The following is a 27,766-nucleotide window of genomic DNA, read 5'->3' as shown; positions in this document are numbered from 1 at the left end:
TTGGAATACAAGACGAAGTAACCAATGGTGGCAGCAATGGCAACACCACCAATGGCCATTTTAAATGGACATGGTCCTTTTCTAGTCTGGTGAAGTACTTCTGTTGAATGTTGAGCCGCTTGATCTGGTCCTGCCATATTGCGTTATACACTTTCTCTCTTATCTGTTTGTTTCTTCTCTTAATGATGTTTGTTTCCTTTCTCTGTTCCTGTCAGGCTCTCACTGCGAAGTTTAAAGGGAAACATGAGGGTGGGAAGAAAAACAGGAGCCAGTTAATGGACAATTGACACGCCGAGAATCCACATTGAGAAGTTATGGTGGTAAATGACAAGTGGCAGTGGACTGGTTAAAGTAGTTCCAGAAGTTGTGGTGCACAAGAATCCTCTAGAATACCAGCAACATGCAGCCATGTATCAATTATGTTGTATTCCCATTAGTGCAAGTGTAATACCACAAAATAGAAATGTATTTTATTTACAAATTAGTTTGTAACTCATGTGTATTATTTATTTAAAAATTTATAAGTATATAAATTAATATTATTTAATTTATATTTTTAAAGTATATATAAAAAATATATATATATATAACAATTGTTACAATATAGTTGTCATTTTGATTTATAAAGGTTGAATTATTATCAATTTTGAATTAAAAAATTAAAAGAATTATTATCAATTTTGAATAAAATATGTAATAAGATAAAGAGTTTAAGAATCAAATAAAAACTTAAAATAAAATTAAAAATATTGAATTTAAATTTTAAATATCATTTTTTAAAAATAATTATATAAATCAATTGAATTAAGTTTTAAATTTATAACATATACTAATTTTAATTCTAAATTTCAAACCATAGTAATAATAAAGTTTAAAGGATCTTTTGATTTAAGCCCTAAAACTTGAATTGCATAGCCTGAATTATTATGGAGAATAAAGTCCCTACATTTTCTTTCAATCAAATAGTTGGTGCATTTTCAATCAAAAGTTAAAACCTGACCTTTTCCAAAAGAATCTTTTTCCCCTTTCATCAGAAAAAGAACAAAAAAAAAAAAAACAAATTAGTTTTTCTTTTCGGCGAATCATAGAAGTTGGAGCATTGGAGAATTGAATGGACATGAAAGTTGAAAAATAAATCAAAGCCTACAGGCTACAAGCATGCTAGCCATCCTCCAAAAGAAGGATCCAAGATTGCTCAAATTTTGTGGGTAGTGCTTTTAGTATACTTAATTGGTACGAGAGAAGCTTCAAACTGTGGTCCTAACTTGAGGAAGAGATAAATACTGGAAATCATTTTCACATATGAAATTCCACCAGAGAAATTCTACATCTTGTCACTGAAAACTGAAATTTTCCTTTTACTATGTTAGGAAAATGGGCTTGTATTCACGCAATTACAATTTACAACGGCAAAATGATAAGAGTAGGGCCAATGAAACTGTTCAATTTTGACAGTTGCTGCAACGGCAACGGCTTTTTTTTTTTTTGCCTCGCTTGCCGTTCCCCACTATAAAAATGGGCATAAATGCTTCCATGTTCCTCAATCTTCTCACATCCTCCTCTCCAATCTCCATCATTATTACATACCATAACACTCTCAAACTACTTTACAAAGGCATGGCTTCAAGGAGAGGTTTATTGTCTTCAGTTCTGCTTATGTCTCTTCCTAACGTTCACAGATGCAAGGGAACTCTTAGTTGGAGGCAAACCCAATGCTTGGAAAATCCCTTCATCTGAATCTGATTCTCTTAACAAATGGGCTGGAGCGTCACGTTGCCAGGTTGGAGACTCTCTAGGTAACAATATCAATCACTCATTATCAAACTCTGGGTCCTTTTTGTTATTAATTTATCCACGAATGTTCACTTTATTTGTATTTTTTTTTTTTTTGCAGTTTGGAATTATGATTCCAGCAAGGACTCTGTGATCCAAGTGAGCAAAAATGACTATGAAACATGCAATACGTTGAGCCCTATAGCTGCATACAAGGATGGCAACACTAAGGTGAAGCTTGAGAAATCAGGGGCGTACTATTTTATCAGTGGAGCTGAGGGACACTGCCAAAAAGGCCTGAAACTGATCGTCGAGGTTATGTCTGCAAGAAGCCAGTTGATGGGAATCTCACCAGCACCCTCTCCGATCGAAATTGACGGCCCTGCTGTGGCTCCAACAAGCAGTGGCTTGAGCTTGAAATGTGGCTTGGTGGTTACGTTTGGGGGATTGATGGGGCTGGCTCTGTTTTGAAAAACCAGAAATATATTCAACTAGTTGCTGCTGCTTAAGGAATCATTCATTCGAATGATTATAGAAGGAAATTTTGTATTCTTATGTTGGATTATTCTCTTCTGAGATTACAGGGGAAGCATATGAATTATTTATTATTTTTCTGCTTAAATGGAACACGATCTCTTCATGTTTTATTCTTACAATTCACTTAATCCAGTTCGACCTCAGTATCTTCTCATTCAACTAATTGGACAAGATGGCGTTCAGAAACACGGTCCCGATGTCAGAAGAAAAAGGATTCAGAACATAGATGAGAACATAAACAGATGTACAGTCGCAAAGGACTGATACACCTCCACCAATGTAACGCAGTTACAGCAAAAGAAAACAGTCATAAAAGTTGAGCATTGCAATGCAATTGTGAGTTTACATCAAGCATTCACTCATTTCAGCAGTGTCTTGACTATGGATTTGACGTTAAGTTTCTTCAGGTCTGTATATGACTGGCCACAGCCAACAAACATGACCGGTGCTCCCGATATGTAGACCATTGACAACGCAGCCCCAACCTACATCAATTTCGGTTGAACACCAAAGGTGAGATAAATGGCAGTGTGATCTCTCAAACCAACAAAAATATGAAAACCTTCTCAAATCTCAAACTCATTTTACCTTGTCGTCAATAGTGTCAAACTTGGTGAGCAAAATCCCATCTATCAATCTTGGAGTAGGAGAAGTAGAGAGGTCAGCCAATTTCTGCAGGAAGAACAGGGCACAGCTTTATAACAGAGATTAACTTATATATAGGTACAACAAATAGATTTGAATACAATAGACAAAATGCTTAAATATGAAAGCAAACCTGGTTGAATTTTGATAACTGGTCAACAGCATCATTCCCGACTAGTGCCTCTCCAACAAATAAGACAAGATCTGGATTGTTGAGGTATATAAGCTTCGAAAGGGCTCTCATTAGTGGTTCATTATCCTGATGAGTATACCGATAATATCATTACAGTGCTAACAAGGAAAGCAATATCACTAGGATTGCATTTAAATGAACTTCAAAGCAAAATAGCTCAATTGGTTGTTGGCCTCTGGCAAAACCAACATGGTTGGTTCCTTCGCTAGTTCTTGCAGTTGACATTCACAGCCAACTACGTCCCAAGCAAACCTGTTTTGAATGGGTTATCCAGATATCCTCTAGCTTATTCCATTCAATTTCACAGTAAATAATGTATTGATTGCAACTGGTTTCCATTATAAAAGTTATACCTCTATCATGGTCCATAGTCAGAACCATTTACTTTTTATTTTCAGGCTTCTGAAAGCAATAAAAAATATGATAAAACTAGCCACCAAGCAGTGTCCAAAGTAGAAAGTCTTCAAACAAATAAATTAACTGATTAGAAAATACCTGCATCCGACCAGCTGTATCAACAAGAACAACATCGGAACCATTACGAGTGGCCTCCTGAATTGCTTCCTTTGCTACAATTGCAGGATCTTTCTCGTACCCTTTCTCAAATATAGGAATCTGGTAAGGGCAACAAGTAGCAAGTCAGAAATAAAAGTGTAGCTATACCAATGATAATCATTATTACATGAAGCAAACCGCCTTCGAGCATAATGGGGCCAAATATGTTGAAAATATAACATTTAGTATTGATGTAATACCTGGAGTCTACGTGCATGTGTTCTCAACTGCTCAACAGCTCCAGATCTGAATGTATCACAAGCAGCCATCATAACACTAACATTGTGCTGCAGAAGCCAGTAAGCAACCTGCAAAGTAACATTTAAGGTTCGCCAGCCTGACCAGAAGGCATGTCCCTAAGTACAAATCTAGACATATTAGCAGTTAAATCAGCTAAACCTTAGCTAGATTTGTTGATTTCCCAACTCCATTGACACCAACAAAGACAACAACATATGGCTTCCTCTGTTCCTTGGCAGCATGCACATCCCTCAGTATGTCAATGGAGCGCCTAGGAGTTAAAATACGAACAAGGGCTTCTTCCATTGCAGCCTGCGGTCACAATTTAACGTACACAATTAAATTTATAGAAAATCAAAAGGCAGGAAAACTAAAAGAAAAAAGAAAAAAGAAAATTTAGAAGTCCACATAATAAAGATGGAAAGTTTGTAGACCTGCACTGTTGAAGTGACCCTTGTGAATGAGGCCAGCTTTTTCCCTTCAAGACTTGCAGCCACTGACTCACAAAGCTTCTCAGCTATCTCCTCAGCCTGTAAATGCCGCATATGAATAAGTAGCCCTACAGATATTGAGAGGTAATAATATGTAAGAACTCAAGTATGTTAAATTTAGCAGAAGACATACCACATTCTTGGTCATAAGCCTATCCTTGAGGGCCCTCAAAGCTGGTACCAGGTCTTCCTTCTCCAAATTTGGCTTTCCAGCAATACTGAGCCCAAGAAAGTAGAAAATTAATAAATGGTGTAATTGGATAGTAAATTCAACAATGGTGATGATAAAAGCTTCCAGTAAAAGTTGTACAAAGCCCAAGTGAAACATGTTTAGGAGCATACGCTAATTCTTTTGCCACTTAGAAAAAAGCACAATAAGAGTCATCATAAAATGGGAAACAAAAAAGACTGTAAAACTCTTTGATGCTGGAATATATAACCATGATATAAGTAAATGATGTCTAAAACTGTCATTCTTTAAATAGTGATGCCTAGTGGAAGAAATCTCATAAATTGACTACTAATGCCATCTTTCGCACTGTTTAATATAAAGCCACATGATGGCAATATTAAAATTATCAACTCAATAAAAGAAACATTTACAACTCTAGTTGTAAGGTTTTATGAAAACTAAATCAAAAGTAATGAGGACATGCTTTATGACGAACATCTGAACCAGATAAAACAAAAGCTATTAAATATTTCTTCAAAATGAATCAGGTTTCAAAACAAGGACCTCCAATTTCACTCATCATGAAGACAGAACAAATATATCCAATAATAGAAATTAAGATCCAAATGAAGGAACAACTTCAATAATTACCTCTGGAACATAGAGGAAAACCAACCCTTTTTCTTAGCTTCAGGCTTGCTATCCTTCTGCACATTGTCATCTTCTTCACCTTCACTATCACTGCTGATAATCTCTTCTACGTCCATCATACTTTCACCTTGATCTGCTGCAACAACCTCTATATTCTCATTTCCATTTGCATCCACTGGATCAGTAAAGTCCAATTTTGTATCTGGAGGCGCATCATCCCAAACTCTATTCTTCTTTGTAACCTTTTTCTTAGGGTCCAGCTTGGAACCCTTGTTAACAACAGTATCAGTTTTCTTTCCACCTTTAGTTCTTTTCTGCAGTTTACTTACATCAAAAGCATTAATATTGGAACTAGTATTTTCTTTACCCTTAACAACACCTGTCATCCTAGGTTCTTCAATGTCAACATGATTACCATTGGAGTGTCCATTCTCCAATTTGTGACCTTTCACTTTATCACCATCCCCACCATCAGCAGCCAAGCCACCCTCACTCTTACCTCCTTTATCAAACCCAGCTTTCTGCACCTGCCCTTGCTTCTTAATGTTATTCACAGGTTTAACCATCTGCTTTGATTTCTTGAACTCCTCAGCCCTAGCTTCTGCCTCCCTCCTAAGCTGTCTAAAAGTTTCATCAAAATCATTATAGACTGTCCTTTTTGGATCATAAATCTCCGAAAACTCACGTCTAACCAGTGCAAGAAGATCATCCACATACAAAAGGTGGAGAATACGCTGATATACAGCTACAAATACAAGGCCAAGCTCATTATGGAAAGTCCATTTGAGGGTGTAAGAAGCGCCTGGAGCATCATAGTTATATGATGCAGCACCAGAGCGTTCCTCCAAGAGACAGGACCGTATCAAGGTGTCAATCGGTGACCCTTTCAGAGCATTTCCAAGCTCTTTACATGTCCACAAGATTAACCCTCCCCTGGTAAATATCAGCAACTGCTCTAACATCTTTTAATTTCAGTCAATCTCCTGCAATACAATCAAATGAAAATCGAAATTCAAATACCGAAACAATTTTAAAAGCAAAATTTTGCGAGAACGAAACTTTTTAATCTGCCTTTTCAGCCATATTTCAAAAATTGAACCAATAAAGCATGGATTTTGATAATTACTCGCCATTGGAATAAGCAAAATATAAAGAAGGGTCTTCAAAAGAATAGATCTTTCTCTTATCTGGACGGAACAAAATAAGTAAAAATGAAAAATCATGGTCCGCAATTAAAAATCCAATCTAAGATCTACAATTTTCTTAGCTACCAAACAAAACGAAATAAAGGCTCGAATTTCAGACCCTGATTCATAGATAATCGAATCACAATTAAATCCAAACATCAAGGCAAAGAAATCAAAGACAAAAATTACATAAATTCGAGACAAAGCATACTCTCGTAAACATCGAAAAGTTAATAAAAAGGAAAATTACCTGTCTTTTCCTCAGAAATCTTACAAATCTACGGAAAAAAAAAAAAGGAAAAAAAGGGTAAATTTGAAAGAGAAAAAACAAAAAAAAAAAAATCAAATTGAGAAAATGTTTACGTTGGCCTATATATAGGTCTTTTTTTTTTTCAATAATTTTGTATAAATAAATAAACAATGGGGTTTTTGGAAGTGTAATAAAAACTGAATCTGGGTCTGACTGGTCAAGGCGGACTGGACGGTTAAAAACTTGGCGCACGGCACTGTAAAAAGATAGAAAATAACTGTTCGGACAACGCTTTACCTAGTGGTTAAAAGATTTTCAGGATTTTTTTTCTTTTGACAATATTTTGAGGAGTTCAGAAATTAAAAATAAATGTCAACAGAATTTTCTGACTCACAAATAATAAAATAATAAAACTAATTAAAAGATAAAATATAATAATGTAATAATTTTTTACCCGAATGTACAATTAAAAACTCCTACGGCGTTTCTCGAGTTACCATGTAGGCCACGTGTCGGGAAGTTTTGAAAGTAACGGAACGCTGCGTCTTAAGACGCAGGAGATGATAAGGCCTTTGGTACAAGATAGGCAGAGGTGCGGTCCGACGAAGATTCCATTTTAATTTTTTTAGATGGGACTTTGTCACCTATTCATAGGATTTAGAATTTTAAAATTTTAAAATTTCAACAAATTGGGAAAAATTATTGCATTATGAATGTTTTTTTTATTATTGGAGAGAGGCATATCAATGAGATCTTATATCTATGTATATATAATCTATGTAGTTGCGTTCCCGCAATGTAATTAAATTAAAACAGTAACTCTACAAATTAATATTATTTTTAAAATATAATTATATGAATTAAATTTCGAATTTAATAAAATAATTTATTTATAGCTTTCACTCCCAGAGCTTCAGGACTAAATCTGCAAAAGGAGGAAATTTTTATTGGAAATTTTAGTCACTGTCTACCTGCTTTGCCTTCAAAACAGCCTAAAAGGGGGAGACTTTTGTATAAACCTTAAGATTTGTTAAAGTTTTTGCAGCACATTGTTTCCAAAAAAAAAAAAAAAAAGTTTTGCAGCTCAGGAATGTGGGCATGCTTATGTGAACTAACATTTTGGGGCAGAATTTCTGCTAAATTTGCCAAATGAATAAAAGAAAAAAGAAAATTAAAAGGGGAAGTTGGACTTGCTTTCCATTGATGCCTAAAAAGAAGCCTGCTAGAACCACATATGTGCCAAAGGCCCCATCAATGGAATGTACAGATCAGGTGCATTTATATCATGAATAGGAGGCTTTTAAGAGAACTCCAACTTAACCCCTACTGTTTCTGTTGCTCTCATCCACTGTCCCAGGAGGAAAAGGAAAAAGTGAGTGAATTTCTAGGATGGCATGGGGATGGGGATTTACATTGGGTTCATATGTAGATGCACTACATGAGCTTGATTAACTAACAGAACAAAGCAACTCATTTACTTTCTCCCTCTGTGTTGAAAATTGCCATCAAAACCTCCAAATTTGACCAACCTCACCCGTTATAGAATCAAAAGTTTCAAACCAAACTTCTTCTCTTGCACTCCGAATTTTTCACCTTTTGAAGCGATGGCGTGGCATTCTGATGGGCTTGCTTCCCATTGTTACAGTGATAAGGGCCTTCCATAATCTGTTTTTCAAGTGGTATTAAGTTTGGCAGCGATGGACTTCTGGCAATTTTTAGTTGTTACCAAACTTTTTGTAATGGAAACAGCTTAAAGTTACTACTCAATGCAGCTGTTGGGCCGTAATCTATGAGAAATGGCCATAAATTTCTCCAATGGTCCTAACTCCAACTTCCAAAAATCCCATTTCCCAATGTCGAAACAGTAACCCACAAATGGATTACAGGTTAAAGCAGAGACTCAGTTCCTTTGACCCAGGTTCCTTTGGGCCAACTTCACATCTCTTTAAGAGCTCTGAATCTTTTCATCCTTAGCCCAGTAATGCATTTTTACACTTGTCCATCCATGTGCACAAGTTGAGCTGCTGGTTCGAGTAAGCCAATTAAGCTCAAATATTCATGTTTTAGAAGCTACATGTTTGTTTATTAATTATTAGTACATGGTCAGGTGTGCTTGATTCCGACAAAGTGGTTACTGGGTACCAAGATAATCACAATCCAAAAGAAAAGGAGAGAAAAAAAAATCGCTTTGACTTAAAAGGCCACTGTTCTTGGCTCTATCCCCCGACACCGGACGCCCGTTAAGTACCAAGTCACATCTAGATTAGCGAAACAATACTGTTCTATTTGACCAAGCTTCACAATGTATAACCTAACAATTATCTAACCCCAGAAAGGAGATTTAGTATCTCACCGCTCATGTATCTTCATATCACTATCAAGAAACAGATTCATTCAACGGCTAGGCAAATACCCAAATCTTCGAAAGCAACTTTTTTTTGGAAATGAAAGGCAGCCCAAAGCGTCAATGTTGATGCATTAAATATGATAGGATAACAAAACAAATGTGATTTGATTAATTGGTTTGCACAGAATAATGGCCAAAAATGAACATCTTCTTCAAATTTTGTCGTTTGATAAAAGCTTTCCTTCCCTGTCCCTAAGTGATTGGTGGCCCCATTAATCCTTAATCATGTCTATCTAATTAATCTTGGACTAGTCGATTGCTACCTTATATCCACCAATAGTTTCAGTAACTAGTTACTTCAACTAATTAAAAGATCAATGTTTAACTAAGTTGACATTTTGGAAGAGAAGATAGTGCCAAATTTGAGATATACTATGTCCTTGCTGTAGGACAACGCCAGCCCCAGCAAGCCTTGAGACATGAGCGGCGTTTAAATTTTAAAGCAAAAACCATGGCTACAAAACTGCCCAACTGCTCATATTGAAGACAAGCCACTTACATCTCCCCCGGCCATATATACCAGCTCCCGCCCCTTTCTTTTCTATCCTTTTATTCTTTTATTATTTGTCTTTAATGTGATCTGATTGTATTATATGTCTGCTGGCTTCATGAATGTGGGAGTGGACGGCCAAATAATTCCATCCATATGAATGATTTTATTAAGGCGACAAATTGGGGTCAAACTGCGGTGCCGTAGCCGTTGGGACATCTCTATATATGCATATATATATATATATATGATCCATGCATATATGACTGGATCGATTAGGTCACTCTCTGCATCAATCTTTCCTACATTTTTTTTTTTAACCTTTTCTTACACTATCTTAACCCAAATAGATACTAAGGACAAACTGATAGCTACTACAAAAATATAATGTTATTAATATATTTTTTTACTTTGATTGATAGAATTAAGTAGATAGCATGCTGCATATATAACCAAACTTGACATTATATACACAATATAATATCATCCTTAGGAAATAACACCAACATGAGTAATTGTTTTACTTTGACATGATGAAATGTGCATATGACAATTAATTATCCAAAAGAATAAATTAAAAAAAAAGTGTTTAATAAACAATTTTCCTTGCATATAAATTAGAGTAGTAAAATGAAACTTTGACCATATATAGATGTAAGACAAGAAATATTAAATGTCAAGTTGATCAGGCTGCCAACTACATGCATCTGATAATATACATTCTTCAGAACTAAATTTGTGAGAAGGTTCTAGGACAGACATAGCATTGGTAATGATGAATTGATGATGTAGAAATTGTGGGATCGATGAAGATGATGTTGAGATGTTAATTTGCATGCTTGCATGCACATGGGGTTTTGTGTTGTACACAGGGAAACAATATTGTAGGGAAAAAAAAGTACTGTAAAGACTGTGGAAACAACATCTCGGAAATCATGGGCAGATCTCATATTGTAAGAGTTTACTAAGCAAGCAAGTATATATGTATAATTAGGTCTCTGACTGACTTGAGGTGTGGAATTTGCTAGCTAGCTATTGAAGTAACCTCTATAATTAGGTCTGTGCATGTGGGGTTGAGATGGGTTTCCAAACATATATACTACTACTATATTAGTTTGGCTAATATATCGTGGTCAAAACCATATTGCAATAATCAAACAATTACTTTCAAGTTTAAACGTACCATTGCTCATTTTGCTGTAATGGGCAGCTTACAGCTTCAACTGGGGAAAAGCTACACATTATCTCCCTCCCCCGAAAGGGATATCGATAGTTAAACATAGGTGGAGAAAGCGACCAAGGGTGTGGTCAGCACAATGGACGGCAATGAACTAGTAGTCCTATCTGTTCTTACTACGTAATAATTGAGATTTTCATCTTTAACAAATAATGAGGCCAGGGATTAATTTGCCTGCACATGTAGGCGGCGGTGGACGCGTCTATTTACTGTTTAAGTTCATACAGTTCTCGATCACTTTACTTTGCACATATATACATCCAATTTATTCTATGATTATATAATTTTCAAGTGGCTCAAAAGGCAAACCAAGTAGTCAACCTGTGAAATTTATTTGTTAAAACTACCTTCAGTAAACAGTGATAATTATGACGAACCGTAATCGGCTAAACAGCTACTACTTGCTTATTGGGAATTAAAGAATTATAAATTAGGCAAGTTCGCTGGCTTAGAAAATTTTGGTAAAGAGGTTTTAACAACTTCCATCGACAATTGTTTATGGGATCGATGTTAAGGAAGATGCAACAAAAATTGGAAGGTTGACCAAACCCTGTCACTCAAATTTTCAATCAATCAATCTAATCGAATAATATAGTTTTAACCACTTTCCTTGCAGGCTTTTATACCACACGAAAACCTCATGGGAAAAAAATGGTTAGTGGGGGAGATTCACGCCTGCCTGATGCTTCCAACTCTCAATAGAAAGAGAGCTGGTAACGACTTCTCGTTTGGGTTTATGAACATCTCTTTCTTCAGGCTTATGCTATACCTCCAACTGTTGCAGTTTTGTTTGTACCACATTCAAAAGTATCAAGCTACAGGCCTTTAGAAAGGTCACAAGAATCGCAACCCCTACATCCATTAATCTTTATTAACCCTCTTTTCTATCTTCGTTTTCTGGACCACAAAAGCCGAGAGAGAGAGAGAGAGAGAGAGAGAGAGAGTGTTCCCCTGCTTAGTGCTTTAGATTCGGTGGTTAGATACTGCTACTAAAAGCTAAGCAGTTCAAGCTTTCTTTGAATTAAATGCCGTTTCAAATTACTACTTAAGCTTATTCAGTGACCAGTTTCTGTCCAAGCACTCAATTTGTCTTTTTTGGATATTTAGAACTCAAAAATTACTAATACATTATAGTGACAATTTGCTAATAGTATATACCACAAGAATTGTTTTAATAATAAGATTATTACATCTCTACCACTCTCCATTAAGGGATTGGAAAGTTAACAAGTTCAAAATGCTTTTATAAGAATCAAAATTGCCTATCTATATCCTTGAAGATTACAGATTTAGAGAGTAAATGCCTTTTATTGAGCCAGCTTTTCTTGGTTATTGGTATTTTACACTATGGCAAGAGAGAGAGAGTCTTGTGATGCATTTATGATTTGGCTTCTGGGTTTTTAACCAAATTCTGATCCAACTTTCAATTACCTCTTGTAGGAGTAGGACCGCCTACTCTCTCTCTTCTGAATCTTGAGATGGGAGAGAGAGAGAAAGAGAGAGGTCCACTTACCGCCTAACCTGCAATAGTGTAGTAATGCAACAACATCAGACTTGATATAATCTTCACCATATAAGTCTACAGTATTCAGGCATCCATATATATCTTCTCTGATCAGTTTCTATACAGGTATTAATATCTCTGAGTAGCTTTTTTTAATTGCTACTACATCACAACAGAGAGAGAAAGAGAGGGAGAGAGAACAGTATCCTTCAGTTTCAAAAGAAGGGTGCAAAATGGCTGCAGCAACAGGTCAAAGCAAAGTCTTTGTCATCTCAATATCTTACCTATTCTTATCTTCACTTATCGGCATTCTTGCTGCTGTACCACCAAAACAACAAGAACTCGATCGAATTGCTTCTCTTCCAGGACAACCACCAGTGACATTTTCACAGTTTTCAGGCTATGTTACTGTCAATGAGAAACATGGCCGAGCTCTCTTCTACTGGCTGACGGAAGCTACTACAGTTCCAGAGAAGAAACCTCTTGTTCTTTGGCTCAATGGAGGTCAGTCTTTCTAGATAGCTACTCCATCTATTTTCTTGGCTGTTGATTAATGAAATACATCATGGATTCATGTTTTCTTACAAGTCTGACATCATTTTTGGCTCTTGCTCTACATTTTACCATAGTAAGATTGTACTGAAAGTGTCTTAATTTTTTTTTTTTTGTCAAATCAAAGAATTTGCATCAACCATTGAAGGTAATGCACACAAGGGAAAAGAACCCACAGAATGTTTTCCATGAAAAAAACAATCCCATGAATCACAATGCCATAAACTGACATGAAGTTATGAACATTTCATTTTTCCGTGCAATTAATGTTTCGTCTTTATTGGTTCTGTGCTTGAAATATTGGCATTGACGCCAAAATAATGACCCAAAAATATCTCTGCCTCTCAATAAATGAAGCATTTCCACATCTGCATGTCCTAGCTCGTGCCCACTCTGTCCACAATTCCAGACAGACTGCGCCCATCAACCCTCCGAGAGCAAACTAGCAAAATCCCCTTGACCCAAAGCTAAAATGCACCTCCTAGCAAGGTCAGTTTCAACTGGAAAGAAAGCACAGTAAAAACAACTGGTTGTTTACGTGGTACCAAAAAGAAAACCAAAAATAAAACCCACATGGGACCTCGTGATCTCTTTCTGTCTGGATCTTTTTAGGGTTTTATTCTTCTACAACTGACGTTTATTCCCTGTTTTTGAATAAACCCATTTCCTCAAAAAAGCTTTGCTCTCTGAGTAATTTCTTTGTCACTTTCTTTCCAACTTGTTTGTATTTGATAGTCTTTTTTTCAAGGCAAAAAGAAACCCCAAAAGCTACCACAAAGTGAACCAACTACTTCCAGTAGAACCGTCCAAAATCTTCCATGTTATTGCGACCAAAAGATGCCCCCTTCCCCTCCAATTCTCTCTCTCTCTCTCTTTTCTTCTCTTGTTTCTTTGCGTTGGCTTGAGATAGAGATGGCAGCAAAAAAGGACAGAAAAGATGCTTGCCCCAATTCTCTCACTGTTCCTTTGTTTCTTTGAAGCATGCGCATTCAGTTGACAGGGTGACGGTGCTGATGTTGTGGGGTTGCTCGGGCTGTTATTAGTTATGACCCAGAAGCAGAAATGGAGGATGAATTCAAAGAAATTTAAAAAAAAAACACACACACAGAGAAAAGTTCATTAAACTAAAGCATAGGAAATATAATAAAATGGGTCACTATCTAGCATATTAATATCAGAAGCTAAGGACTGAGCAATTTATTTATTTTTAAAATTTTTTTATTAAACAAAAAAGGAAACAGAAGCTGACATCTCAGAAGAAAATAAGTAATACTGTTTCCTCAGTCATTTTATTAAGAGCAAAGAGGGTAGGTGTTCCCTCTCAGATTATTCAAGTGACACCATTAAATGTTTTTCTGCAAGGATGAAAATCAAAAGATATTAGTGTAAAGCAGTCACAATTTTACCGAATGGTTTAGAGTAGACAAATTGACTGAACTGTTATTTTATTGAATTCTTTCACTTTCACACTATTCCAATGTAAAACTTTGAATATATAGTTTAAGGAAAGCAACATTTTCCCCTTTTATTTGTGATTTTTAGTTTGTTCTTTGTCTTTGAAGAAGAATATTTCAAGTGAAAATATATAAATGCTCAATTATCTCAAATAAGCAACTATAGCTATGATTAATTTGATATTTGTAGGTTAGCTATTTTTTGTAGCACAAAATATGGGAAGATGTCAAAATGGGAAAAAAAATCCTTGATTAGATAAATTACTCTACTAATAACACTGTAGCAATTGGCATTTCCATTGATACTTGACAGCCTGACTTCTGAATTTCTGCTCCACTATGCACGAGGTTGACCCTACTCCGAGTGGCTAGCTTAGCTAGAAAGGAATAGAAGCATCACATTTCACATAGTGGAGCTGAAACTGGGCCATTGTTTGATGTTGCCTGCTTAGGACCCTTCTTTTTTCTTGCTTGAAATCATGCAGTTTTAATTATGTTAGCCGTTATTTATTGTGGTTGGAAAAAATTCTTGCTTCATATCACTGCTTTCTTTGAACCATTGAACCTTTCATTCAAGGGTCACATCTTTTTTTGGTTTTCAAAACTGTCTTCCCTTTGCAATTATCAATTAGATCCTGGTACTCGAAAATTTCCTCCCCTGTATCTGTAGTATATGTCTAATCTAGAATGAAGATCAAGGTTCATCAAGAAATAAAAAGCATGAAATGATCATTCCTTCTGATTAAGTAAATATTTCACTCTTTGAGTTGGCTTGGTAAATAAACTTGGCAGAGCTTAATCAGTTTAAAACAAGCACATTTGGAGTACATCTGTATATGAATTCAGTCAATGCTAGGTTGTTCTAATTAAATCAACCAATTTACCTTAAAAAGTCTTATAATTGGAGTAATCTGATGATTTTTATCCGTCACTGGCTAACCGTGCAGGGCCAGGTTGCTCATCTGTTGCATATGGAGCATCAGAGGAAATTGGACCATTTCGGATTAATAAAAATGGCTCGTCCCTTTATCTGAACAAGTATTCATGGAATATAGGTAATAATCAATGTATTACGGGTCATCATCCCTTTTTCAGCAATCATTATCCTATCAAACTTGTATTTGATTTTTCTTTATGTTTTACAGAAGCAAATATTCTGTTCCTTGAATCACCTGCTGGGGTTGGATTCTCTTACACAAATACAAGCTCCAATATTAAAGACACCGGAGACAATCGGACAGGTGTTTTTAATTTGCAGCTAGCCATTGCTTTTCTCTAATCTCACTGATGTATCATTCTTTAATCCTGATGATAGTTTGTTTGTGACACAGCTCTGGATGCTCATATATTTCTCATCAGATGGATGTCAAGATTTCCCCAATACAAACACAGAGAATTTTACCTTGCCGGCGAAAGTTATGCAGGTACATGAGCCTGCAACAGTTGGTTATATATCAAGTTATCGATTACCTAAATAAGCTTTCCAAATTCTTCCCTCATGAAAGAAATGTCTGAACTGACAAAATTTTAATGTTTATATAGGGCATTATGTTCCTCAGTTGGCCAAGAAAATCCATGATTATAATAAGGCCTATTCGCGTCCGATCATCAATCTTAAAGGATTTATTGTAAGTAAAATGAGCATAATTTTCACTTTTGTCAGAAGCAATCAACCAAAAAGCTCTGCATAAAGTTAATGTGATTTAAAATTTTTTTGAATAAAATCATACAGGTTGGAAATGCTGTTACAGACAATTACTATGACAGCATTGGAACTGTTACATTTTGGTGGACCCATTCCATGATATCTGATAGAACCTACACAGCCATCATCAAATATTGCAACTTTACAGCTGAGAAAAGTTCTAAGAAATGTGATGGTGCTGTCAGTTATGCCATGAACCACGAGTTCGGAGACATTGATCAATACAGCATTTATACTTCATCTTGCTTGGTATTAACAACCAATTCAGAAAGGCATATAAGGCTCAAAAATACTCTTTTGCATAGACGCGTTTCAGGGTATGATCCGTGTACTGAAAATTATGCCGAGAAATACTATAATCGGCCAGACGTGCAAAGGGCTATGCATGCAAATACTACTGGAATTCCTTATAAATGGACTGCTTGCAGGTTTTTCCAACTACTCAATCATTACTTTGAATTCTTTTTCAAACGGAGGGTTTGGTAATTGAGAAATGATTTTTGTCATTGGACAGTGATGTTCTCATCAAAAACTGGAAGGATTCTGATAATTCCATCTTACCGATATACAAAGAGCTGATTGCAGCAAACCTAAGAATTTGGGTTTTCAGGTGAGTTTTAAACAATCACTCCAAGTCCAGGAGCATTAGAATTTTCTCACCATGTTTTATATTTTCATATAAAATCTCGTAAGTTTTGCTCCTTAACCAGGAAAAATTAGCAAAAGATGCAAACCATAACCGACCAGGTTTTGCAGTATTGACAAAAGAAAAAGTCAATAGGATACCATAAAAAGGATATGAATACACGTAATAACAGTACGGTACTCTTTCAGATACTGGCTGTGGGTTTTTTCTTGAAGGTCATAGTAAAAGAAAGGGAAGTGGGACAGGCTGACAATTACCAATTTCTAACTGAATTAGCTTATATCAAGATGTATCCAATCATATGAATGACAAGCCATTTGTTACTGCCACGAACTTAGGCTTTGGAGGTTGAGTGTTTCATTGTCCTTGGTATAGGATTGTGTTACTGCATGACTTTAATCTGCTGCAGACCTGATTTTTTTCCCAACAACTAAAAACTGACAGAATGTAATGTGGCATAATTACTTCTGTTAAATGCAGTGGAGACACAGATTCAGTTGTACCTGTGACTGCCACCAGGTTTTCCCTTAGCCATCTGAACCTCCATATCAAAACTCCATGGTATCCTTGGTACTCTGGCAGCCAGGTATTCACATCTTACACCGTATTTGATTCCCCAAATTTTTTAGTTGTACATTCTTGTTTTTCCTTTTCTTTTTTTTTTTAAGTTCAGTTTGAATCGAATATGATTGACTAGGTCGGAGGATGGACAGAAGTTTATGAAGGACTAACTTTTGCAACAGTCAGAGGAGCTGGCCATGAAGTTCCACTATTTCAACCCGGGAGAGCTTTCATTCTTTTCAGATCGTTCTTGGCGGGGAAAGAATTGCCGAAGTCTTAATGAACTTCTTAAGAAAATAGGAAAAGATCAATTATTTCAGCTTTCAAGTTTGTTGAGCAAATGCAAATCTACCAGTCAAGAGCAAAATCCCCTTTTAATTAATTTATGGGTGATTAGTGTTAGGAATGATTCATTCAAATTAGGATGTCTTGTTATTTACTTAAAGATTGTCAGTTCTATTCCAGTTCATGGTCGGGCAAACCCGGAATGAGGGAAACCGAACTAGAATTTTTTAATTTATAACACTGTCGAAAATCTTGAGCGCAAGCACTTAAAAACTTCTAAGAGGAAATGGAGCATTAATCCATTTTGCATTTCAAGTTTTCACCTTGAACAATGACAAAATGCCCTCAGCACTTTTTGCTTGCCAGGAAAACAGGATTGTAACAAGATGATTTCACGCTTCATTTTCCACTGAGGTAGCATGGGCGATACAAACATTGCATTCTCCTCCACTGTAAGCATTCAAAATACTTAAACCTAAACCCTAAACCACGAAATCAACCTTACCCTGAAACAACCCTCAAAGAAATAATAGTAATGTCAATGGCCTGTTAGCCAAAAGCTCGTTGTCACGTCATGAACGTTTCATGTCTCTGGTACTAATTCCCAACTACAATCATGAGGAACAGAACTAGAGTTGCATGCTTCTGTCTGTTGTCTACCATCCAAAGGTCAACTAGTTCTGCAGAGATACCCAGTCTCAGAGCTGCCTTGTAGAGCGTGCATGTATTCGTATTTAGAAGTCTCACTTTCTTGTACGAGACCCTTGACCATCTACGAAGTACAAGGCTTCGAGCCAAAAAGGTGACTAAATATAGAGTATTAGATTCATCCAAAAAAGAAAAGAATTGCCAATTAAGTTCTCTCATTATATTGTTGTTACTGTTTCAGGGAATTGACGGGAATAATAGGAGAAAAAGAAAGTTCTTCTTTCTCTGTCCAATCATTTTAATTTTGGGGTGTTGTACATGCCCCTGAACAGATACAGATAGGAACGAAAGATATTCGAATTTGTGTTAACATCAACGCATTTTTGAACAAAAAGTGCGAGTTCCATCAGAAAACAAAAATCACAATGCAAATTCATATAGTAAAAAGTACAAACGAGCATTTATGCATTGGTTTGTAAACAAAGTCGAAAATCATCCAGGTGCCACTGTGCCAGTCGAGATCATCGTTGCTTCAATCCCTCACTAAGCTCATGCAGGTGCTGGTTGAGAGATCATTGTTGCTTTAATCCCTCACTGAGACCTTGTGGCATTCCTAAGCTTTGTGCAAGATCACTCATCCTTTCCTTCATGGCCTGAGAAAATGGATAAAAGAAATGATCAGTAAAAGCGATTCTGAAAAAGGTTCCACCTCTTGTAATTATAAAAAAAAATTATGGGATTATCACCTGGACACTTTTTTGGTGTGCATCCTTGTATGCTTCATTAACTAAAAGAGATAGCTTCTGCAAGTATTAAGGTTTATAAAAAAATTTAGCAGCTTGATAAGGGAATCAAGCAAAACCACACAACTTTTAAATTCTTCTCAATGCCTTATAATCGCATCCCAACATGGGTCATTATTAGATCCTAGCCAAAGCAAGTGGAAGTTTCAAAACTGTTTCTTCCTGTACCATTTGTTAAAAGGATTTTGAAAACAAAAATCACCTAAGACATGACTATAATAGAGGAGTCATCTCAAATAATCTATCAGAAAAATAGTTTTATAATCGTATACTCACTTCTGCACCTAATTCCATTGCTGCCTCAGTAATCTCTATGCGTACAGGTTGCTGGTTTCCGGATAATGTTGCCTGAAAAAGAAATATTCAGAGTCAGAAAATCTGTAAAATACAATAGAATGATACATCATACAGTTGGCTTGAGATATACAGAAGCAACACTTCATTGGAAAACATGAAAACTGAAACGGAACCATTCTTCATCAAAGGCATCTTTATTTTTCTATCTATACCTAATATTCAAGATCATAAACAGAATTATAACCTTAATAGTTATGGATAAAAAGTTTCTAAATCTAGGAATTTTGTTAAAAGCAACAATCTTTCAAGAATAACTCCACCCATAAAAGACTGAATAATCCAATTAAGCAAAATAAGTGGAAAGTTATTCAGTGGAACAGTAAGTGGTAAAGGAAATTGAAACCTAAAAGCCAGAAGTATAAATTGACATACCTAGCTTGAACCATGTTCATTAGCTAATGTTAATGTAGCCAACCATGTGAAGCGGTATATGACATTATTAGAATTAGAGAGGGAGAGAGAAAGAGAACTATAATAACCCACCTTTATCAGCTCACCTTCACAGTAACCATCAAACTCTGCTCTGCAATAAAGAATGAAACCAAATGAAACTCACACACAAAAAGAAACTAAAAGTTCAGATAATAATAGGTTTAATATAAGATCCATACGCGGCAAGTTCTTTTTGCACCCGCACAGCCTCAACCTGGACAACCATTTGTGCCTTCTTCACTGTTTCATACAGATTTTGCATGTTTCCAAGAATTCCTGCCTAAAATCAAATTAGTAGGACAGCAGCATTAGCTTCAAAGGAGAGAGAGAGAGAGGGAGAGAGAGTGTGTCAACCATGGTGCAGTGTTCTAAATATCATGTGCATTTGCAAAAGATGACGAAGCTTGTTTTTCAGTCAAACGAATCATAATGCCTGGTCACGTGACTCAAGCCATCAATCAATTTCAGCACTTTGAAATGGATCAGTGATTATGAAACAGAGTGTAAATCTAATGACAAGATAGAGGACTGGAGAGAGACATGCACGGTGGCTGCCTATATATTCTCTCTCCATGCCTATGCATATTTCTAATAAAGTGAAAAAGGAACACAAGATGAAACCTTCTAGCACATAATTGAATTAGACCACCATCAAAATGGTGATTTACACTGTGCCTTCCTTGTTTTCTAGCCCATCTGCACTCAGTACTTTAGGAAAAACATCATACAGATTAGATCATATGACTTCATCCAGCATATGTGCTCTCTTAGTTTTGCACAAAGCCTCCCTGGATATGTTTAACTTGTGGATTTTTGGCTATTCATGGATACCTAAGTGGCCTATGCATATGCAGAAGCTCTTTTGTTTTTTGTTATCTTTAACACAGAAAAAAAAATGAGGGCATATGATAAAACATGCATCCAGTGAGCGGGTATGGAGTGCAAATATAGCTCATCTTGACATGGGGCATAAAATATGATGAAACAAAGACCACGTACAGTGCCCCATACAGACCTAGCCAATTATCAAGATCAAATTCCACCAATAAATGTCTCACGTAAACTACTAGCAGTAACAAGCAAAACATATATAATAATCAAAACTCAAAAGGACATTGAAACTGAGAGATAACAACACCGAAGGCATAATATGAAGCATCTTTTTCAATATAGACAAGACTGGAACCAACACAACTAGTATTAGCTACTAGTTTAAACAATGGGACATTAATTATAATAAAAAGGTCACAGCAATATTAGAGCATGGATCAGACTATAACAATGCTAAAGAGGCTTGTATCCCCATAATCTGGAATTCATACTAGATGCGACTCGATGTCAGAGATCGATACAGCCATTTCTAAAGAATGGTTGAAATTAACATGCACTATACACCAGAATTGGAGGGTAACATAACTGACCTTGGAAGGTGCATCATCACCCTTCTCATCCTTTTTTCCTCCAAACAGACTATATACACGTAGAGATTTATAATTATGCCCAGATTTTCGATGACCTGATGGTGATAAAAACTGCTTACCAGCTAGGTTCGTATTCAAATTAAAGTTACCTGAAAACCGTCAGGAGAAAAACAAATTACAATCCATTAATTATAATTGACGGGGCAAAAGTGCAGATAAACACCCAAATGTTAAATAGGAAGTAGATTTACATATACAATTCTGGTCCCCTGAAATTAAGCATTTAAATTCTGAAATTTGTAAATTTTCCTTAATACCAACTTAACCATTTGCTATACATAGAAATAAAAGTGAAAATAAAAAGAAAAGCACATAAAATCAAACATTCTTAGGTTTGGTTACTGAGAAAATTTCTATTTCTACTTAATAAAAAGTGAAAAGGGTAATTGAAAGTTCACACCTTTTTGTTAAAAGAAAAATACCCTATTAAATGGGAACCAATACAACTATTTCAGCAACGCTGATACTCCATTTCTTCTAAAAACAAGCACAAGAACAAACCCACAAAACAGAATAAAAACCTTTGATATGGTCTAGTCTGATCCTCTATTTTCTCAGCAACCAAACAGAGAGGGAGAGAGTTACCAAGGGACAGTGTAGGAGTGGGCTTCTTCCAATCAGTGGCTCCATGTAGATTTGATATTTGAGCAGTCACGGCACCTGTTGAAGCCATTGCTTCGGCAGGTTCTCTTCACTTAGAAAACTTTCAGATATTTCTGTGGACTACAGACAGAAAGAGAGATTTCACAACCATAAAGTGCGGTTTTTTATCACTTATCCAAAAAAAAAAAAAAAAGGGTTTTCTTTCTCTTTTCGTTTTCGGTGTTCAGATTTTTCTGCTCTTGGAGTTTGTACATGTTTTCAAGGCGACTAATAAGAGGAAGACACGTTATTGTTGAGATTGTCAGGCCCAAATCAATTTATTGGGCCTTCGAGATGGTTTCTAATTGAAAATGGCTATTGTTGTTTACTTTTCATAGTTTCAACCCAAGTAGAAAAGGCCCAAGCCAATTTGATTCTCCATTTATAGATGGAAACTAGTGTAGTAGCATGCAGCCCATGTCTGAATTAAAGCTTCCTTTAGTATTTCAAGTCATCGGGAGTTGAACTTTGGAGGAATGGTTAAAATCAGCAAACGGGTTTGGTATTGGTGGTTGGTTTAACAAAGGTGCTGATTAACAAAATAATTCTGATTTCAAGACTTATTTCTCTCATCCCATTTTACTTTGACTTCAGATATTCAATCACTTTACTATGAATTAGTATATCTAAAGTTCTTGCAGACATGTTCTAAGTATCTGTTTTAATGTTTCTAGATAAAGAAACGGTACATGTTATGTTGTCAGTACAAGTTTTGGTCAGTCATTTACCATAGCATTTTTTTTCTTTCAGTTCCTTGTCAGTTTGAGCTTTCCATAGAGACCGCAAATAGTGAGCATTCAACAAAAGTGGGCTACTTGACTTGTTCCAAACTCTGGAACAAGTTCAAACCAAAGAGTCATGGTCGTTGTGAAACCCTGCTTAAGAGGAAATTACTATTGTATTCACTTTTTAAGGTCAACTATATGTAAATAGGCAATTTCAGTATTTCTCATCTCAGATCTCACAATCATGTCTTTCACTTTTGATTTGCAAATTAACAAAGTGAAAAACCAATTCTGATTTGTAAACAGTAATAATAAGCACTACAAGTCGTCAATGGTGGAAGTGGCCACTTTGCTTCTGTTTCTGTCATTTAATGGCCCACTGGCTTAACTCATAAGCAAAGATACCGATACTTGATTTTAGCCAAAAAAAAAAAAAAAGGTTCAGAAAGTGCATGCTTACTAGCCCATTGCTTCAAACAGTTTAACAGAAGAAAGCAAAAATCTGCTTAAACAGTTGAGACAATTAGAGGAACATAAAGTACTTTTTTTTCAACTTTTTTGGTCATCCACTTGTTAACTTTTGACATATTGGCAAGTGATTGTTTCACATGGACATTTGGATTTTGAAACTGCAGAATAAAGGCCTACTCAAAACTGATTAAAGAAAGCATCAGAACTCTCTTCAAAGAAATTAGGTTGCTTAACAGTAATATGACCATGGAGAGTGCATTCCATAAGTGATAAGCTGATATGTTTATTTCCTAGATGGGTGTCAAATCTTAATCTTTACGGGAAATGCATTGCCAAATGGAAGAATTGTCCGGAAATTTGTTCAATTTCACCCTCACATGTCCATATCAGATAACATCCCACGTATGTGCAAGGAATTAATTACTAATGGAAATTCCTTGAAATGGGAAAGAGAGAGAGATTGGCAAGGAAGGTAGAGCTCTCGGACCTCCCTGAAAACTGACAGTAATTTAATACAGCCAAACCATCCCTCACTTTAAAACATTCACATGCATCATACATATGCTTGTATCTTTTTTATCAGTTTCAAAATTTTAAAGGAACAGTAAATAGTAAGAACCAGGTCACCGACAGAAGGGAAACAACTTCAAGAGAGTCCCCCGCAGCAGCTTTTTCCTCTCTCTTTTTCACCATCGCTTTAGCTTTGTTAAGCTATTCAAAGGTCTGTAACAGAAGAGTTGCGCGCTTCACCATGGTTGGTGAGTTTTTAGTTTTCACTATTCATTGTGCTACTGTACCACTAAAACCTAATTGAACCTTATTTTACCAAGATACCCTCCCCCACTTTCACGAAAATAGGGAATTTAAATGAGGATTTTATGTTTATTGGTAGTCATCAATGTCGACTATGCAATCTTGCAGATAAAAGAGGACACAGTGTAGAGAAAATATGGGAATAGGGGTCGGGATTCTTAAGTCATCAAGTTTGTTCGTTTCCACTTTCCAGCATTTACAAAGGGCATGAAACTACTGCTTGTTTTGATGGCTAGGAAGATAGGATGGTGTCCGGATTCCAGGATTAGGTGGGTAGACCTGTAGATGTGAATGGGGAAAAGGTTAGGTGCATTATATTACTAGTTTAACCCTAATGCCAGGGGAACAACTCAGGCAAGCCTGCAACTCGGATTTCATCCTGTCCACGCACACAGGTTGACTGGCAATTTTGGTTTATTACCTTCTTTTAAACAGATGACTTTAGAAAGGTGTGGACGTAAAAAATAACTTAAAGAGTAGATGGGCCGGGGGAAGCATGCTTGAAAGGAAAGGAATGTGAAGGGTATGTTAGGAAATTTATAGCAATGGGCCTGCAGTATAATAATGTGGAATGAAAAGCATCTCTTTCTCGTTGAAATTTATCATCACTGATCACGCCACAAGCCAAAGCCTAAAAATAAGGTACCTCCAACAGCTGAAACTCCAGCACCAGCAACAACAACAACAACACATCAGAAAACAGCATCATCCTATTTTATCCTCCTGCTTTTTTCAGCCCACCCTTCTCGTATCAAAGCCTATATCTCTCTTTCTTTCTCTTTCTAAGAGAAAAAAAATTACTTGCCTTTCTCTCTCTACACAGGGGAAAAACACACCAAAAACAAAGAAAAGAAGAAACATGGAAACTCCACGCACCCGCTTCAAAATCAAAGAAGAGTCCACACACCACCCAACTCTCTCTTTCTCTCTCTTTCTTCAATGGCCCAGCTGGACCAAAATTTATGTAGAAGAAAAACAAAAAAAAAAAAAGAAAGGAAAGATAGAGAGAGAACGGGAAAGAAAGAGAAGATAGATGTCTTCAAATGTCCTCCAACCAAACCCACCTCACAAAAACCTCTCTCTCTTTCACAAAACCAATTAAAAGCATGTTTACCGGAAATACCCTTCTGCAACGCCCCAAAAAATCCTATCTTCATCACTGTCTCAACTCTCAAAAGAAACATTTTTTTCACCGAGTTATGTGGGCTTCTTTGGGTTTTCTTTGTCTCGGTCAGAGTTTTTCACAGGGTAAACAGGAAAGCGAGAACCTTCCTCTCTCTCTCTCTCTCTCTATTTCTCTCTCTTTTCTTGTTTATCTTTCTCTTATCTCTCTCTACACTTATTCTTTCCTTCTATTATTTCTTGCCCTTATCTTTCTTCCTTCTCTTCAAATACTCTTCTTTCTCCCCTTTGTCTCTTTCTCTTCCTCCATATTTCCTTCTTTTGGCCTTTCGGGGTCTTCTCTTAATCTCGCCCCTGTGATCTGAAATATGAAGAAGATGAAAGGGGTTGCTGCTGCTATGGAGTATTCTCCATATGCCATATATGAGGACCAGAGGACCAGGTTCAAGCACCAAAGCCTTATGCAAGACTTTGAAGACTTGCACATGGTAATAATTTTTTGCGAATTTTTTGGATTTGTAGTTACTTTCGTCAGATTTCATTAGATCTGGTGTTTGTAATCCTCTGGGGTTTTCTTAATTTATGATGAGAATAAGGAGAGGATATGATTATTTGGATGTTATATCTTGGTCTCCAGTTGATGGAGATCTTACCTCATCCAAGCTAGGGAATGATCCCTTTTTTGTATGTGGTATTGTCAGACTTTTGCGTTTTAGGCCCTTGTTTCTGTTTTTGATGAGCTAAAAAATGAGGAAATAAAAACTTTTGGCTGTTGTAAGTGGATATTTCCCCACTTTCTTACTGAACACAATGAAGTTTTCCCTTTTTCCTTAAATTTTCTAAATTTTCTATGCTGTTTGCCATGAATATCTTTCTACCTTTGTTATATGGGCAGTTGTGAAACCTAACAAATAAATTAAAAATAGCTACTCTTTAAGTCTTTCGATCCAGTGAGCTTTCTTTGGTTTGATTGATCAAGGTGATGCTATGTAATTTTTCGTTTATTGCAAGGTTTGATAATACAATTATTGATTGTTGTCCACCTAAATCCTGTAGTTCTTCTATAGAGATTTTTTTTTATACTATTAAGAACTACTCATGTTATCGCACAAACTACAAAAGGGCAATACATTCAAACCCACCTCCCTGGAAGATAAATAAAGAAAAAAAAATTGAAGGCTAATTTGCTTTTTTCAAAATTTAACAGCTTTTGATTATTTATGTTATTGTTAGTTTGTTCATACACTCACCTTAAGCCCTGAGTATATTCTTAACTAATGTTTATGCGTGTTGTGTTTTTCAGGAAACGGAGTCCATTAGAAAGAAGTTGCAGATGATGAAAGAGCAAAAATTGACTCTGTTGGCTGAAGTCCGGTATGATCTTGTTCCTTCTTAAATTTGTTGGATTTGTATAATTTTATAATCACAACTATTGATATAGAGTTAATATTTTGAGTGTTGACCATATTTTTTTTGTTCTTAGGTTTTTGAAACGGAGGCACAAGTTCTTGATGCAAAACCAATCTTCAAACACCCCAGCTAGTCGAAACTTTGTGCAACCACAGAATATGGTGATCAGAAGTAAATCAAGTATGAAGGAAAAGAAATCAACTAGAAAGGAACATACTTTGCGACGCCTAGCTACAGGTTTTGACTTGAACCAAAAGGGAAAGGCTTACGGTGAAAAGGAAACCACTTTCACTCATCCTTCTCTGATGTTTGACTTAAACCAGAAACAGCAGAAAATTTTCAGTGTAAAGGAAGAAGCTGCTTTGCGAAGTTCTTTACCAGTTCTTGACTTAAACCAGAGGGAAAGGCTTTATAGTGGAAAGGAGGCAACTGCTCGAAGCGTGACACCAATTTTTGATTTAAACCAGATTTCGGTAATCTATTTGTATTTATTATGAGTTATTGTCATTAAAATTTGCATGCTATAATCTTATATCATAAGCTTATGTTGCCTAAATTTTCTTCCATTGCAGAGAGAGGAGGAAGAACTACAGGCTAACGATAATTCAGCTAGAATAGAGGAATTCAAGAAAAGTTCAATCAAAATTGGAAGTGATGAGCAGCACAATGATATTAAAATATCAGCCTGCAGGAACACCGGAAATGGGCCAAACAGAGTTGGGAAAAGAAAGATCTCATGGCAAGATCAGGTGGCATTGAGGGTTTAAGTCTCTTACTCTACTTGTAATAGACGTGCTTAGTTTGGAGGGGTTGGTGGTTGGGACCTGTGAGTTGAGCTTGCTTCCCTCCTTTTTTTAATTGATCTATGTTCTGTTATCTTCTTTTTTTTTTCCTCTCTTGTAAAGAAAATATAGTTGCATATGTTTAGTTTATAAAGATAAATATCAAAATTGGTGCTTAGATCAGATATGTTCTTACAGAAATTGTTGTCGACTTGTATCATGACAAATGAATGTTGCTCTTGTTTGGTCGGAGTAATTGAGAAGCAGTTTGGTACCTTGCAATTATTTATGGTGTGAATGATTTGTTGAAAGATTCCAAAATTTGTTCCTTAGCCTCCTAGTTTACATTTTGCTAAGCAACGGAAGGTGCCGGCTGCTCCGTCTTTAATGCATGAAATGGGTATTTGGAGTAGGCTGGAAGTTGTTGTCGCTTAGGATCAGAATGCAAACACAGATCCACAATATCCAGGGTTGTGGGTCCTCACCAAGTTCCTGAAGCAAACGCAAACACAAACTAATGCCAAATTGCACGGTGAAGTTAGTTC

General features: G+C 36.2%; 4 protein-coding genes and 1 pseudogene across 10 annotated transcripts; 3 read left to right on the top strand and 2 right to left on the bottom strand.

Moving 5' to 3' along the window:
• The first annotated feature begins 1,382 nt into the window (after positions 1 to 1,382).
• Positions 1,383 to 2,379, top strand: LOC111285073 (early nodulin-like protein 15; annotated as a pseudogene). The gene is made up of 2 exons (XR_016343057.1): positions 1,383 to 1,796; positions 1,895 to 2,379. The product of XR_016343057.1 is annotated as an early nodulin-like protein 15 (transcript).
• A 128-nt stretch (positions 2,380 to 2,507) lies between these two features.
• On the bottom strand, positions 2,508 to 6,788 carry LOC111285072 (uncharacterized). 5 transcript variants are annotated; one of them, XM_089762866.1, is made up of 11 exons: positions 6,563 to 6,653; positions 6,388 to 6,444; positions 5,258 to 6,240; positions 4,568 to 4,652; positions 4,378 to 4,473; positions 4,103 to 4,255; positions 3,904 to 4,011; positions 3,644 to 3,763; positions 3,089 to 3,214; positions 2,899 to 2,982; positions 2,508 to 2,795 (listed from the first exon to the last, which is right to left on the bottom strand). In XM_089762866.1, exons 3-11 carry the CDS (start codon positions 6,217 to 6,219, stop codon positions 2,670 to 2,672), a joined length of 1,860 nt encoding a protein of 619 aa, XP_089618992.1. In that variant the 5' UTR covers positions 6,220 to 6,240; positions 6,388 to 6,444; positions 6,563 to 6,653; the 3' UTR covers positions 2,508 to 2,669. The 5 variants fall into 5 exon arrangements, with proteins under 5 accessions (XP_089618992.1, XP_022730040.1, XP_089618991.1 ...); XM_022874305.2 differs by lacking the exons at positions 6,388 to 6,444; positions 6,563 to 6,653 and adding an exon at positions 6,695 to 6,788; XM_089762865.1 differs by having other exon boundaries at positions 6,388 to 6,681.
• A 5,571-nt stretch (positions 6,789 to 12,359) lies between these two features.
• On the top strand, positions 12,360 to 17,803 carry BRS1 (alpha/beta-Hydrolases superfamily protein). 2 transcript variants are annotated; one of them, XM_022874637.2, is made up of 9 exons: positions 12,360 to 12,836; positions 15,286 to 15,393; positions 15,484 to 15,579; positions 15,670 to 15,762; positions 15,881 to 15,966; positions 16,071 to 16,471; positions 16,558 to 16,653; positions 17,170 to 17,275; positions 17,387 to 17,803. In XM_022874637.2, exons 1-9 carry the CDS (start codon positions 12,566 to 12,568, stop codon positions 17,528 to 17,530), a joined length of 1,401 nt encoding a protein of 466 aa, XP_022730372.1. In that variant the 5' UTR covers positions 12,360 to 12,565; the 3' UTR covers positions 17,531 to 17,803. The 2 variants fall into 2 exon arrangements, with proteins under 2 accessions (XP_022730372.1, XP_089618994.1); XM_089762868.1 differs by lacking the exon at positions 12,360 to 12,836 and adding an exon at positions 14,880 to 15,194 and having other exon boundaries at positions 17,387 to 17,795.
• Positions 17,804 to 18,522: 719 nt separating this feature from the next.
• Positions 18,523 to 22,124, bottom strand: LOC111285281 (nucleoid-associated protein At4g30620, chloroplastic-like). Its single transcript, XM_022874638.2, has 7 exons — positions 21,842 to 22,124; positions 21,197 to 21,345; positions 19,955 to 20,055; positions 19,827 to 19,866; positions 19,263 to 19,334; positions 18,930 to 18,986; positions 18,523 to 18,836 (listed from the first exon to the last, which is right to left on the bottom strand). The coding sequence occupies exons 1-7, from the start codon at positions 21,927 to 21,929 to the stop codon at positions 18,756 to 18,758; spliced, it is 588 nt and encodes a 195-aa protein (XP_022730373.1). The 5' UTR covers positions 21,930 to 22,124; the 3' UTR covers positions 18,523 to 18,755.
• Positions 22,125 to 24,495: 2,371 nt separating this feature from the next.
• LOC111285871 (uncharacterized) lies at positions 24,496 to 27,506 on the top strand. The gene is made up of 4 exons (XM_022875514.2): positions 24,496 to 25,517; positions 26,333 to 26,403; positions 26,513 to 26,912; positions 27,012 to 27,506. The coding sequence occupies exons 1-4, from the start codon at positions 25,398 to 25,400 to the stop codon at positions 27,204 to 27,206; spliced, it is 786 nt and encodes a 261-aa protein (XP_022731249.1). The 5' UTR covers positions 24,496 to 25,397; the 3' UTR covers positions 27,207 to 27,506.
• Positions 27,507 to 27,766: the final 260 nt, after the last annotated feature.

The sequence above is a fragment of the Durio zibethinus genome, chromosome 6, assembly GCF_047325235.1.
Source record: "Durio zibethinus cultivar Kanyao isolate XHJ-2024 chromosome 6, ASM4732523v1, whole genome shotgun sequence".
Classification (NCBI taxonomy): Eukaryota; Viridiplantae; Streptophyta; class Magnoliopsida; order Malvales; family Malvaceae; genus Durio; species Durio zibethinus.
The sequence above is the reverse complement of the archived record's forward strand: the minus strand, read 5'-3'. Positions and strand labels throughout refer to the sequence as shown.